This window comes from Sprattus sprattus (genome assembly GCF_963457725.1).
Source record: "Sprattus sprattus genome assembly, chromosome: 1".
In the NCBI taxonomy this organism is placed as follows: Eukaryota; Metazoa; Chordata; class Actinopteri; order Clupeiformes; family Clupeidae; genus Sprattus; species Sprattus sprattus.
Genome location: NC_137920.1, coordinates 29,305,498 through 29,320,591, shown reverse-complemented (window position 1 = coordinate 29,320,591; position 15,094 = coordinate 29,305,498). Strand labels below are relative to the sequence as shown.

General features: G+C 43.4%; 1 protein-coding gene across 1 annotated transcript in view; it reads left to right on the top strand.

The window, feature by feature from the left end:
- Positions 1–406: 406 nt before the first annotated feature.
- LOC308369004 (VPS10 domain-containing receptor SorCS1-like) overlaps positions 407–15,094 on the top strand; it is a gene marked incomplete at its 5' end in the record, with an annotated part of 147,234 nt that continues 132,546 nt past the window's right edge. The window contains one exon of the mRNA XM_080843328.1: positions 407–1,165. Within this exon, the coding sequence (XP_080699454.1) occupies positions 407–1,165 (759 nt within the window). The remainder of the gene's footprint in view (positions 1,166–15,094) is intronic.

The window sequence follows — 15,094 nt, the reverse complement described above, 5'->3', positions numbered from 1 at the left end:
ACCCAGCTAGCTCTTTGACATATATTATGATATGCTATACACCCATCAAAGGTGAGAAAAACATATATTAATGACGATTCTTTGCATCCTGACTAATATCGGTGTGTGGTCTTCGTGATGTAAAGATGAATACTGCGCGAGGGGCAAAAAAAGCAAAGGAACAAGAATTCTCCCCTATCTTCTGTTCAGTCGAGCTCCTCCCCCGTGTGGAGCTTCATTTGATCAAATCCTTCAACTTAGACCGCTTCGCCGAATAGCACTTTTTTGATGCAGAAACAACTGTGTAGGCTATAGCTACAACTTGCGAGGAGTTCCGTTGCCGCACTTCAAACCCGGGCGTCAAAACGGAAGAGAGAGGCGAGAGATAAAGGACTGTACCCAGAGCATCTTTCCGAGGCTATCAGACATGGAGAAGGGGATCAGATTCTGCCCAAATTGGCGCCGCGCTGCCTGTTTCCTGTTTTTGATTCTTTGCTTTTTTGTTCCGTTGGCCAAAACGGAGATAACTTGCAGATCATGCCAGCCCCTGGACAAGACGGGTTCACGGGAATTACTGCTGAAACTGGACACGCTAGAATTGGCAACAGGGTCCGGAGGGGAAGTTATCAAATATGGAGTGGGGGCAGCAGGTTTTAATTCTGCAAGTGGTGAAACTCAACAGTCTGACAGCGCAGCTAAGTCATCCGAATACGGTGCGGGTCAAGGGAAATATTCTCATTCCAGGCGAAAGCGGAATATTGACCGGCACTATTTGCAGAAGAAACCCGTCCGAAGCGTGCCTAATACAAGCGGGGAATCAGACAAAAGCCAGAATAAAGTTACACAGCCCCAGTGTAAGTTAGCAGGTGCCGGGAGAGCATCCGATACATTACACAAGTGCAGATTTCGTAGGAGCACCCAGGTGAAGGTGATCAGAGACATTCGCGAAAAGTCATCTGCACCTGCTTTTTACACGGAGTCGCACGATGCTCGCGTCCAGCATGAGGGCACCGGAGGGCATCCAGTGCGCAGGTTCCGCCGCTCTGAGTCGCGGTGGAGAGGGGAGGACCGGAGAACGGCCAATTCAAAGCAGGAAGAGCTGAAACTTACCAGCTCAACCTTTGCATTGACCGGAGACTCAGCCCACAACCAAGCCATGGTACATTGGTCTGGGCAGAACAGCAGTGTAAGTCACACAGACCCTTTGTTAACACACATATCCACTGAATGTATTGTGTTGTAGTTTTACGTTCTATATGTTGTGTGGTGTGTGTGAGCGGTCTGTTTTGTTGTGTCTGAGCGGCTTCTAAGCTGGAGGAGAAGCTTTATATTACGTCATGTAGCGTCACTCCGTGTTATGTGCTCTCGTCAGTCTGCAACATACTGTAGGCTGTCGGTGCAACATGCCATCACTCCCATGCAAATACACACCTGATGCCAGTTGTGGTTGACTACTCATCATTGACTTAGATATGTGTCAGACTAAGTGATATCCATTTATTCACTGAGCAATGGTTCATTTTTGAGTTAGACGGTCATGTTTTCGTTGTAAAGAACATCCAAACATTCCTTACACTGTTAAGACAAGTCTTGAATACAAACCACTCCATTTAGGTAATCGTGTCAGAAATAATGTCTTACCATTGCCCAGACCCTAAAACATATGACCCAATTATACCACCAAGAATTTTTTTTTGTAAGTGTTTCTGTCCTGTCTCAAACACAAAACTTTTACCACTAAGTTCTTAACGTGTTGTACAAATCACCAATAGCCTTTTCCATAACTGCATAGCCTAATGTTTTTTTTCCCACCAGGCTCATGTTTCCCATTTAAAGCTAAGCAAAAGCAAGCATTTCCTCAATGCACTGTAAGTCAATAGGTTTGTAATGCCCAGCTTGCTACGGGTGAAGCTGCATGTACGTGTCCAACAAATTCACCTATAAACGTGCTTTATTACATCTATAACTCTGAGGACATGAGTGGAGCTTTCCAACTGTGATCTCTTTTATACTCTGGCTTTGTGCTGTGGGTCTGTCCTATAACTCGTTTGTTATGCAGCAGGACAACATTACCCAATGTTATTTTCACCTCTCTGATCTTGCTCAGGTGTGATTGCACTAGGCCCTGGTTGTGTGGATAATAGCTTTGTTGTTTGTGTGACTGTTGCCTATTGCTTTTTGTGTGTATGTGTGTGTGTGTGTGTGTGTGTCACTTTCCATTGTGTTACCCTTAGAAGAAAGAAAGAAATAACCTTCCAGACAGTCTTTATTGCATCTCCGTTGTTCTGTTGTGTTCATCTGCCGAGGTGACTCTTTTGAACATCCCCTTTTCACCTGCCAGAGCCTCTGTCAGAATGAGGTCCCGCGGCCTCTCTGATCACCTCCTCCACCTCTCCCCTTCTTTCATTTCTTTATTACTGTATTTACCCAGGTCTAAGACACACACACACACTAAAACAACAAAAGTGCCACCAGAACTAAATAAATCTATCTGTTACTGAGTGTGGGTAGCCACAGCAACTGGACTTTGAAAGGCGGGTTATAAAAACACAGAGGCAACAGGGGAGGGGGGGTGTGCGAGGGGGGTCCTCTGCAGGCACACAGAGCAGAAACAGTCCCTTTATTTCATCCTTTATCTTATTCATAACAGTAGTTACCCATTCCTTAAACACAAGACAAAAAAAAATAAAAATGTCCCCATAATGTAGCTGTGAACAACAGTCATGTCAATAAAGGTTTTCAGGGTTGACGATGTAGAGGAAAAACAGTGGCCCTTGTCCCTCACAGTAGTTACCCGGTGTCTTAAAAACAATTTCAAAACAATGAAAGTGCCTTAGGAACTTACACTTTTGGTGGAAAACTGCTAAGGGATCTTTGGGGGGGTGGAGGTCGGGGGAGTGGATAACGTGGGGGTTGAAACTGTGTGGTGGGTAGAAACTGTGTGGCTCAGTCCCAGGTAGACCTACCTGCCTCTATCTCTTCAGTCCTCGTGGCCATTATCAGGAGCTTAATTGAATTTCTTGGCGTTATGTCATGCCTTCAATGGGATTCACAGACTGACGGCTCGGAATACATTTTTATTTCAGTCTCGAGTTGTGACAAAGGCACCAGAACTTTGCTCACGCCAGCTTGGTTCATCTCCAAAATAAAACACGAGAGGAAAGAAACACTATGCTCTCTATGAAATATTGAGCGCCTTTCAGTAATGCAAAATACACGGCTGTATGATTGTTGTCTCTCAGAGAGTTGAGATGATGAATGGTTTTTAGCTTGTGCAATTTTCCATTTGAATTTATTGGGGGGTTTAGATGTTAGCTGTTTACTCTCTCTTTCTCTCTTTCTCCCTCTCTCTATCCCTCCCTTCCTCTGTGTGTGTGTATATGCTTGCATGTATTGCATCTCCATCTGTGGCACATAAGGTATCCTTGCAGGTATCCTTTTACCTCCCAGTTAGTCTGTCGTGCTTTTTATTTTATTTTCATTTATTTATTTATTTTAAAAAGGAGATCTCGCATGGACAGCTAAAACCCAACTCTCAATAGAATCTCAAACCCCCCACTATTTCCCCAAAGCTTGGTTATGGATTCAGCACAGCCAGCCGTTAGCTTGATCTGGCATCTCATTCTGATGAAGTTTCCTCTGCTGTTCTTGTTCAGATATCCTAACTAATGTTTTTGGCCTCACAGACTAATTTACAATTTGAGTTGTTTATATGAAATCAGTGTCAGAGAGTGTTGTTGTTGTTGTTTACATAGCCCTAAGAGTGAGCACATGGCACCACCAATAGTTGCAAGGGGGGGGGGGGGGGGGCAAATATTTTCAATTTGAAACTAGCAGATGCAGAGTCAAGCTCAGGGGGTTATGGGTGTGTGTGTATATCCTGCCTGTGAGAAAGAAAGATAGAAAGAAGGTGTCTGAGGTAGATAAAGGGAGAAAAAAAGAGGTTAAAAAAAGGAGGAGTGGAAGAGAAGGGGATCAGAGAAAGAGAATAGATTCAGGTACATGGGCCCAGGGCCTTGTGAGAATTGGCAAGAAACAAATTTGTGTCCAAAATGGTGTTTTAACAGTGGGCCTGCACTGACCTACCGGCCCCAGGTATTACTATGCCCAGAAGTTGGAAAGAGGTAAGGCATACAGGGAGCTGGCAACCAGTATTTTGGATCAGTGAAGCACTGTGGTCTTCTGGAAGGTTCCTTGTAAAATAGGGCCTAGGGAGACTTAACGTAAATGGATGTTAGATCAGTCAACCATCTGCCCCTTGTCCGTATGGTACAGTCTGCCGTCCTAAGAGAAATAATCTGTGCACAGCACTATTCTATTAAAGCCAAATGATTGAGAGCAAAGATGTCCCTTTCAATGAGGTGATCAAGGACGTTAGGAAGACAAATAATCCCTCTTTGAGCGGCTTTATGTGCCAAGTGGGAGAAAACAAATCGAACTTTTTTTGTTGCCAATTAGTGTGGAGTTGATCACACATAGTCCCTAGTAAGGCTGTGAAAAACACACTCGCACCAGCTGTCACTGACTATGGTCTCACACTGCTATGTGTTGAAGTCTATTTCTAGTCTTCCTGCTAAAAAAAGCTCTGCATCTCTCCCATACTGCCCCGCCAGTAAAATTCCCCCTAATTCTCGCAACGTTTCAACTCACTAAATCTCTATAAATTGATGTGTTTTTGAGTCATCACAGCCGGTTGATCTCTGCAATGTTTTTGCCTGCATGTCTTGGGCTTTAGCATGTTGTCTGAGGTAATGCTGTTGCAATAGCATCCTGATCTCAAGGCAGTTTATAGGCCTCAGCATGTTGTCTGAGGTAATGCTGTTGCAATAGCATCTTGACCTCAAAGCAGTTTTTAGGCCTTAGCATGTTGTCTGAGGTAATGCTGTTGCAATAGCATCCTGATCTCAATGCAGTTTTTCACAGCAGTTAGCCGCCCATGCAGCGAGGAGTATTATGCAGTTCAAACTGTTACACATTAACTGTATGGCTTGAAATGTCTTACTAATTGTAATTGAGGCCTTCAGTGTTTCCCTTTATAGACCATTATCATCAATGGTCAGCCATAACATCTGTCCTCTGCCAAACTTTGTGTTTATAGACATATACTGTATGTATGTTATTGGTCCAATTTTGTGTTATGCTAGCACAGTCTGACTTTATCAGCATCTTCATTATTTATACAGCAGCTAGATCCTATCGAACGATTGATGAATTTCTGATTAGAGGCATTCCATGAGTGCAGATATCCTGGAACACCACTAGGTCTCTTCACCGCTAGTAATCACTCCAAGTTTAATATACTCTCACATGACATTCATTCCAAGCAAGAAGAGCAGAATGGCACGTAGCAATTTTATAACATTAGGAAAAAGAGCAATTGGAGAGTATTAGGAATGTTCAAATGAACATGAATACAGGTGACTGTACAAATTAAAGAGGCATAAGTAGTCTCTCTGACTTAGCTTGGCTGCAGAGTGACAGAATTAGTTGCTTGGCAGTGCTTGACGCTGAGAGCCCATGTTGGAACTATTTTTGGGGCAGAGAATGAATAAAAAAAATTGAAATAAACGAAGGTAAAACACAATCTGGTGCCTCAAACTCAATTAGTCGGAGAACCATTGCATAAAAGCAATACGACACTCGTGTTTGTGGTGTTGTTAAAGGATATCCTCACGACCGTAAATATATTTGTCAAAGTAGCATATAAGGAAAGTGGTGGCAGTGTTTCAGGATGAATGATTGCCTCTTGAGGTGAAAAAAAGGTCATAAATTAACAGGCACCACAATGTATTGCTGTGACATGTCATTTCCGCTGGAATACGTATTTCACTAAACACGACACGTGTTTGCACTAGCAGCGACATGTAGTTGTACATGAAAGTGACATGCGTTTGACACTGTAGAAGAAACGCTGTAGAAAGAGGAAAACCACAATATAGAACCGAACACTGCGTTGGTAGAAATGCTCTAAACCAGGCACACCTCTGCACTGGAACCTACCAGGCTTGTTTTTAGTTGGTGAATTTGTGGCCCTTTTTTTGCGGGTGGCTTAGGAAATGGCAATCCACCGGGTGTGTCGTGTCTGAAAAGTGATCACTCGCAGGAGCAGTCACGGTCTGCTTACGAGCCTTTATCTCGGGCAGAAACGTCGCCCTGCCTGCCAATAACTCCAGCCCTTGCCTCTCATTCCTTCCTGCAGGTTCTCTCCATAGGAATATAATCTCTAAATAATAAAGAAACGATGTGGAATAAACTAGAGCTTCCGGTGGGGGGATAAGTTTGAGCGGGGAGACAAGCGAAGCGCAATCTAGCCTTCATTCCGCGAAAGGAGGCCCAGGTGCCCGTACCTCATTCCAGCAAATGTGTTCCAGCCTTACTATTACTCCCTGTTAATACGCACAGGGTCTGTCATATTTTACCTAGTTAATAGAGAGGAAGTTTCTGTGCGTGTGTGCGTGTGTGTGTGTGTGCATGTGTGTGTGTGTCTGTGTGTGGGTGTCTCTGTGCAGTTCATATGGAAGCAAGATTTCAGTGCCTTGAGAGTTTTCAGTTTGTTGCGCAGCGAAAGCAGAGATCAGGCAATTTCACTTTAGGTTTTGCGGAAGTGCATCATATTTTCATAACTCTAAAGGCAGAGAGTGAAATTAAAAAAGCCCCCCCCTCCCTCCCCCTGCAGCATTTTTATCTTTCAAGCGCAACCTGTACATTTATTTAATGATGTGAACTTCCAACTCCCCCAGCCTCTTGTTTATTGAGGTCATTCCCATCCAATATTTTGACAGCAGACTAAGTGACAAGCAAGAGGCAGTAACATATTTTTTTTATGACGTCGTCCTCGAAAGCCATTACCAGGGCCACGGCCGCGGATATGGGACACCAGTACGGGGTCAGAGGTGAAACTATCCCACAAGATTGCCCTGGATTGGTGACTTTGAGGTGCGAATTAAATCGGCTGTAGATAAGGAGAGAGCGTGAGAGAAAGACGGAAAGGTGAAGCGAAGCAAATGTAAGTCTAGTGGGCCACTCGTCTTGTGTTTCTCCACCAGAGGATTCTTCGCGCCTAAGCTAAGGCTAACGCTAACGCTGGCTGACAGGTGAGAACAGCCGCCCACAAAGAGCATACGTCCAATGAGAGTCTGCCTCTTTAAAAACCTCGGCTCCCGGGGAAAGAAAAGAAGGAAACAAAAAAATGGCCTAGCCACCTATTCCGTGATACAAACCCTCTGTAACAAACAGCACCACCAAACTCACCACCAAACCGCCCTTTTAAGCTGAAGGAGGCCATTATTCCCAGAGCTGCTCGGCCTGGAGGAGGAGGGATGGCGGTGGACTTGATGGTGATTTGATGGTGATTGAGGGAAATCGAGGCATGGGAGAAGAGTGAGGGCACGGTAGCCAGGGTGAGAAGGGGTTCGGGGGGGTCATCAGGGCTGCGTAGTGTTGTGTTGCAGGCGAGGAATCTCTCTTCAACCACACATCTGATGGATTTGTTTTATATCTCTACCTTCTTGTTCTCGATTATAAAATAATAACATGGCATTTGAGAAAAAAATTGCCTAAGTTGGCAAGGGATAATGTCATTATGTAAATATGCTTGTCATACAAGTGCATCATTCAGTAAGACCCATTGTTTATCATGTAGGATGAGAATAATTGCAAAGTGCTCAATATCTGATAATGATGGAGCCTCCCCCCCCCCCCCATAGATTGTTAAGAAATGGAAGTGATGAGACCCATTTTATTTGAAAAGAAAAGAGAAGTCGTCTTCATTGGATCATGAATGAAGGGCTTATGGGGGAAGAAAGAGCTTTGCAACCATTAACCCAGGGTAAGTATAAATGAATTACAGTATGCAAAGCCGTAAGCACCTTAGTCTCTGGCGAGCATCAAATCTTTTGAAAGGGTTTTCAAGTGCAGCGTAAGCCACCATTCACTGTGGCCACACAACAGGGGGATGTGGTGCAGAAAATGTCCTGATTTGATTTACAACATGTGTGTGTGTGTGTGTGTGTGTGTGTGTGTGTGTGTGTGTGTGTGTGTGAATGTATGTACGTATGTGTGGTTGTGTTTGTGTTTGTCTTATCTTAATGGCTAATTAACTGAATCCAATATTTCACCTAATCTGGTCACGCTTTCTGAAACACAGAGGGCTTTCGCACAAAGCCTGCAGTTCTGGCAACTGAAGGAAGAGAAAGGGAAGAAAAAGAAGCAGCCGAAGGCGAAAGCCAGGGAGAGAGGTGAGAGGAAGAAAGAGAAGGAGAGAGAGAGAGAGGGAGAGAGAGGTGAGAGGGAGAGAGAGAGAGAGAGAGAGAGCAACGGAGAGATAGAGTAGAAGACAGTTATCTGTGGAGTGCTAAGAAAAGGCCAATCAATCTTACACATGTAATTGACATTCCCCCTAAATGTTATTAAACATGCTCCTCTCCCATCCGGGCAAACCAAAAGTTGCCTGGCTTGTAGAAAGCGCCTGACAACATAAAACAACTGGGAAATGGGGATACGCTTTACTGGCCCGACCCAAATGTGTTCCAATCCAACTTATATAGCTTTTGGTTGCTGTTGGTTTTTTTCTCCCTTCCCAAGCGTGGGCATTCTAAATCAGGACAAATCAAAAGTGAACCCTAAAGATTTGCACAGATTTTCAATCATTTGCACCAAAAAACAAACAAACTAGTTTTTTTTTTTTGTAGGCAGTTGAAGAACACTAAATCTAGGCGGTTGTTTTAGAATTCAAGTCTGGTCAACATTAGTCTATTAACAGATTGAATAAAGTGGTATTAATATTAGATGAGGATTCATGAGAGATGGAAAATACAGAGGCGCATCCCTGGAAAGCAACATCAAACAGATACAGCAGAGAGGGAAATAGCCCCACCACCACCACCACCCCCCACCCCCCACCCCCCCTCCTCTTTTCTCCTTTGTGAAGGCATGGCACATCAGAGGCAGGTGTGAATTAATACGTTAAATCAATCATGTCCAAAAGCCCTCATTTTCATTCAATTCCTCTGCGGCACCCGCATATGCACACACACACACGCACGGCCAGAAACATTAGTAAACTAGAAGGGCACTCGGAGAGCGCAGACCTCCAGCGAGACCAAATGCCCTGTCTCGCAATGTTAACGGAAATTAACTATATAATTTGTGGATCCCCGCCCTGTTATTTAAATCCGCTCCAAAGTTAATGGGTCCTTCCTTGGCCCACGCTACACTAAGTTTCATGAAAACCGGCCTGGTAGTTTGTGTAAGCCTACCGATAGGCAAACAGATAAACAAGCAGCACTGAAAATATAACTGCCTTGGCGGAGGTAACAGTCTGATCCGAGATCTGTCTTTCATTTTTGAGTGCATCTTTTGATGTTGATGTCATCATGACAAATCCTTTTTTTTTCTCCATTTCCTTTCACAAATATTATCCAACTATGCCTACTGTTTCCACTACAGACAAATGGTGCATATCTCAGGGTAGAACATTACACAGACAACATTTACTAATACATTTACTAATGAAAGGTACATTCAAAAATGTTCCCAATCCTTCGACCTTTTGACCTGCCATACTTAACACAGTTATTTATTTGTTTCCAGATTTCAGATAAATACATGCAACACATCAAATTATCATATTATCTTTAAGTAAATATGTAAACGAGTCAAGGTAACGGCATATGTGGCCTTTTGGCTGGGCCTGTCTGCGTGGCGAAGCCCTTTGAAAAGCCTGTCGGGTGGCAGATGAAGACATCTGGCACTAACCTGCCACATCTGCCCCTGTCCAAATATGTTTACATCAATACGCTGACGCTTTGATCACCGGCTGCCACCACCACCACATCCTCCCCCCATTTGTGTCAGTCAGGCCTGTTTTTGAGTCAGCCTGAACTTTTGTGAATCTGTTTCTGGGCCTGATGTAATAGAATAGGTGAAGAATGAGCATGTTTGTGTGTGTGTGTGTGTGTGTGTGTGTGTGTGTTTGTATGTTTGAGATTGTTGTTTAGTAATATGATTAAGGAATAAGCTGTGTGTGTATGTTTGTGTATTGGGGTTGTGACAGTTGGTATTTTGGTAATGGGATGGGTGAAGAGGGTGTGTGTTTGTTTGTGTGTGAGTGTCTGTTTGATGGGTGGTTGTTTTGTAATAGGATTATACAAGCTGGGGGAAGATTGGTGTTTGTGTTTGTGTTGATGTTTGGTTTGATGTGCGTGGCCATATCGACTTGTACGGCTGGCGTGTGTCTATTTAGACACATTTGTTCCCTCCATCACGAGTGTATCCACTTCATTCATTGATTTATTTATTCTTGCTGTTTGACAGTTTCTAGATTTCCGGTGAGTGATCATGGCTATCTGTTTCCGCTGCCCGCGCTATCCATCAGGTTAGATTTTCCGCATCTGAAAGTCTCTATGTGTATTAAATGCATCTGGAATATAGATTGCATTAACTGGTGCTTTTGTGAGTGTGTGTGTGTGTGTGTGTGTGTGTGTGTGTGTGTGTGTGTGTGTGTGTGTGTGTGTGTGTGTGTGTGTGTGTGTGTGTGTGTGTGTGTGTGTGTGTGTGTGTGCGTGCGTGCGTGCGTGCGTGCGTGCGTGCGTGCGTGCGTGTGTGTGTGTGTGTATGTGTGTGTGTAATTTATATGTAAAATAGCACGAGGAAGTGCAGGTGCTGGAATGATAGATTGGATAAGCATTTAATTCTAACAACCATACCTCATTAGGCCTCGAGCCTCTGTGATTGGCTGGACGGGATGTCCGCTGATTGAATCATCCAGCTCAGCAACAAGATCCTCGGGGGGCTGGGGGTTGGACCAGACCACGAGTCTAATAGAGAAGTGTTTGGAGTTAAGTGGAATCCACCAAAAAGAAAGACAGAGAAAGAGACAAGACCGACGGAAAGAAAAAGATGGGGACCATTGTATATAGAAGAAAAAAAGCAAGTGCTGGTCATGGTCAATTGAGTTCTGTCCCCATGTATCAGGCTACTCATACCTCTCAACAAGTCACCAGACTAGAGTAGAGTCGAGAGGAGAACCATCCCTGTAAACGATTAAGGGTTGGACTCAGTGATCCAGGGAAAATGTGTGTGTGTGTGTGTGTGTGTGTGTGGCTTTACATTAGATCATGACTGGGTGGGTCGATGGCTACAAAATAAACATGTTTGATGTTTCAGTGAAGCGATAGGGGCGACTGTATTTGTGTATGAGTGTGTGGTGTGTGTGTGAGACCGTGTGTGTGTGTGTGCAGATTGTGTCCTGCTGTTGAGCCTTCTTTAGTTTCCATATTCTGGATTTGTCAGCTGACTTTATCTTTTGGGTATGGTGGCTGCATTATTAGTTGATTAATTACATTTATCATTTATTAAACCAGGTGGTGCTTTTGATATTTAAATCAGCTGCATGTTTATAAAGAGACTGGCCAAACTTTTTTTCTCTTGGTTCACAGAGGCAGAGTGTTGAAATGGTAACACCTTACTATGGATAAATATGCATACCTGACTATGAATAGATATGTGCGCCTAACTATGGATAGATATGTACGCTTGACTATGAATGGATATATATATATATATTTTATGTCAATCTATGAATACAGTGCCACTTGAAAGTATGTGAACCCCTTGATCACTTAGGAGTTTTCTGTTGTTTTACCATGATTTTTCATTTTTTTCATCACCAATTTTCCATAGAAGGAATGTCAGGTTTATGTTTATCATTTGCATGTACTTTTTTAAGAGGGAATTGTTTGAGTAGCCAAAAGACTACATGAAACATGGAATTAGTCCATTTCAAAAGTAAGTGAACCCCCTAGCTGAATTGGTAAAGTCAAGCAGGTAACAGATTCAGTGAAACTTATTTGGGTGCTTAATTAGTCAATTAAGCAAACCGATCATCTGAGACATCCTTAGGGAAAGGTTTGGGCAACACAGATTATAAGAGAGAAAAGTCAACCCACACATCACCTCTAAAGAGTTTCAGACCTCTCTGGCAGCATCTGGGGTAAATGTACATGGGTCTACAATCAGACGAAAATTGAATAGACATGACATTCATGATCGGGTTGCTAGAATGAAGCCTCTGCTCTCAAGAAAGAACAAAACTGCCCGTTTCAACTTTGCCCGAGAGCACTTGGATAAACCAAAGGCCTTCTGGAAGTCCCTTCTTTAAACAGATGAGTCAGAGATAGAATTATTTTGTCACGATCAAAACCAACAATTTTCGTGTGATTGTAGACCCATGTACCTTTACCCCAGATGCTGCCAGAGAGGTCCGAAACTCTTTAGAGGTGATATGTGTGTTGACTTTTACCTGATTTATTCTTCTCCTGGTGCTTCTTGGTGATGGTCTTGATGGGCGTCCACTTCTAGGCAGAGATGCGGTCATGTTGAATGCCCTCCATTTCAAAATGATTTGTCTTGGATGGATGGATGGAGCTGGAATCTTTTGGAGATGGTCTTATAGCTTTCCCAAGACTGATGGGCTGTCAGTACCTTCTTCCTGATGTTCTCGGATATCTCGTTTCCTCTCGGCATTGTTGATCTGTGTGGGTACACCTTGGCACTACAGTAGTTTGGTTGGTTTCCTCTCTCTTTTAATCTGTGTTGCCCAAACCTTTCCCTAAGGATGTCTCAGATGATCGGTTTGCTCAATTGACTAATTAATCACCCAAATAAGTTTCACTGAATCTGTTACCTGCTTGACTTTATCAATTCAGCTGGGGGTTCACTTACTTTTGAAATGGACTAATTCCATGTTTCATGTAGTTTTTCGGCTACTCAAACAATTTCCTCTAAACAAGTACATGCAAATGATAAACATAAACCTGACATTTCATCTATGAAAAATTGGTGATGAAAAAAATGAAAAATCATGGTAAAACATCAGAAAACTCAAGGGGTCAAGGGGTTCACATACTTTAAAGTGGCACTGTATATACGTATGTATGCCTAACTAAGAATGAACTGTTGACTCATACAATTACTTAGCCACACATCCTTGCATCTTATAAGGGCAGCAAAATGGATGAAGCTATTTGCAGAGCCAACAATTATATGCTAATCAAGTGTTAATCGGATCTGATTGTATGATATTGTGATCTGACGAGAGTTATGAATAGCACTTCTTGGCATTCAATGGGAGTAGAAACATGTACTAATAACCATAATCTGGGCCATAGACATAGAACCTCTAGACATAGAACCTAACTCCTCCGGATGTCTTACGAGATGTGCTAAAGATAGACGCTAGCAGCATGGCTTTGAATGCGTTGCAAATGCATTCATCTGCATAGTAATGCTCACAGCTGTCCACCAGAGTTTTCAGACACCTCTGTACGGAGCTCTGCTCGTTGGTTAAGGTGAGGGAGATATCAGTGGCAACACTTTAATCATTCCCAGCTTCCTTCTATAAACAGTTTGTCCTTCAGGTATCACTCTATTCAGAAATGTCATAATGCATAATTCAGAATCGGACAGTACTGCAGCCGAAATTAACATTCTCCGTTGCATTAGCCTTGGCCATCAAGTAGGGATGAAAGATTAATCCCAGAAATACAGCGATTTGTACATTTTCAAACGTGTCTAAATGCATCAGTTATGACTTATCATACACCCTCTATATGTCAGGATATTTTAAAATTGAATATGCATGCATTTTGTGAAGTATAAAAGAGAAATATTGATGGCCTCAAATGTATGAAATATATACAAAAAATATCAAAGATCCTACCTAATTAGGGGGCGTCTTCTGTCGACAGGGGTCAGATCCTTGGCGTGCAATCATTGACATTAACATTAATGATCACACATCACATACTTGATGGGTTTTTCATTTCCATATTTGCCACCTCTGAGGCTAAGATTCCAGACACACGCTTTATATATCCGGACCAAGTGCCTGGTCTATTACCTCCACGGGGAGTGGCACAGGGGGGACGCTGCCCCTGCGTAGCTCCCCAGAGACAGTCCAGCACGCCACCTCCTGCCACCTCCCTTGCTGGGCACTGCCAGCCTCACTTTGCTTCACTCTGTCTGGGCCCGAGTGCCAAAAAAAAAAAAACACTGGCATTGCGCCCTTGGCTTATCTGTGCCAAGTTTGGCCAGTGCCCGCATCACCAACCCTCCCCCTTCCACCCCCCTACACACAGGAAGGCAGTGCGGGTTCCTCTCTCTCCTCCAGCCAGATGGGCTGGTGGGCTGGTGGGCAGGGGGGGGGGGGGGGGTTGGTGACCACTTTGAAGCGCATACTGTGGTGGAAAATCTGTAAATTAAATCTTACTATCTGTGTGTATATTATTAACTAACAAAGCTACAGACACACACACATTCATATTAAAGTCCTGAGCTGGCCACATACTCCTACTAACAGCCAGAGATGGACACACTCCTACTCACAGTCAGAGATTAACACACACTCATATTAAAGTCCTGAGCTGGCCACACACTCCTACTTGCACCTACAGATGGACACACACAAGCACACACTCACTCACTCATACAGTTACACAATCACTCACATACATGCGCACACACATACACACACACACACACACAGGCAGAAGTACAGAGGCAGAGGCCCACGGACCCTGCTTGCGCACACACCCACACACACACATCCCGAGGAGTACGATAACATGGCGGCCTATGTCGACTGCATACGACTCTCACAGTTTTTGTTCAATATGTAAAAAATGATAATATTATATTAATCAATAGAATGTTCATAATAAACACCATGATATGGGTGTAACATAGCATGAGATACTACAGTGATAAATGATTGCAAAAGTCTTTAAAATTAACATGTTAGACTTTGAAAACGCGAGTCGCAATAGGCCGTAGTACTCCTCCATAGAGGTCTCGGGGGAGTACTGATAAGACCCACTCCAGTGTCATGGAGAGTTCACTCTTGCAGGTGCACATGCTGTCTACTCAGTAAACAAGTTCTACAGTATATAAGCCATTGCAAATCTTTGTATCAGGAGCACTGTCTGCAGACATGCTCAGGTTTGTGATGTTGGTATTGCACTGACTGAATAAACTTCTTGATTCACACTCTGCCGGTCAGCTGGACTTTGTGAGTATTTTCACCACAAGTAACAAGAACTTAACAAGAACTTTAACC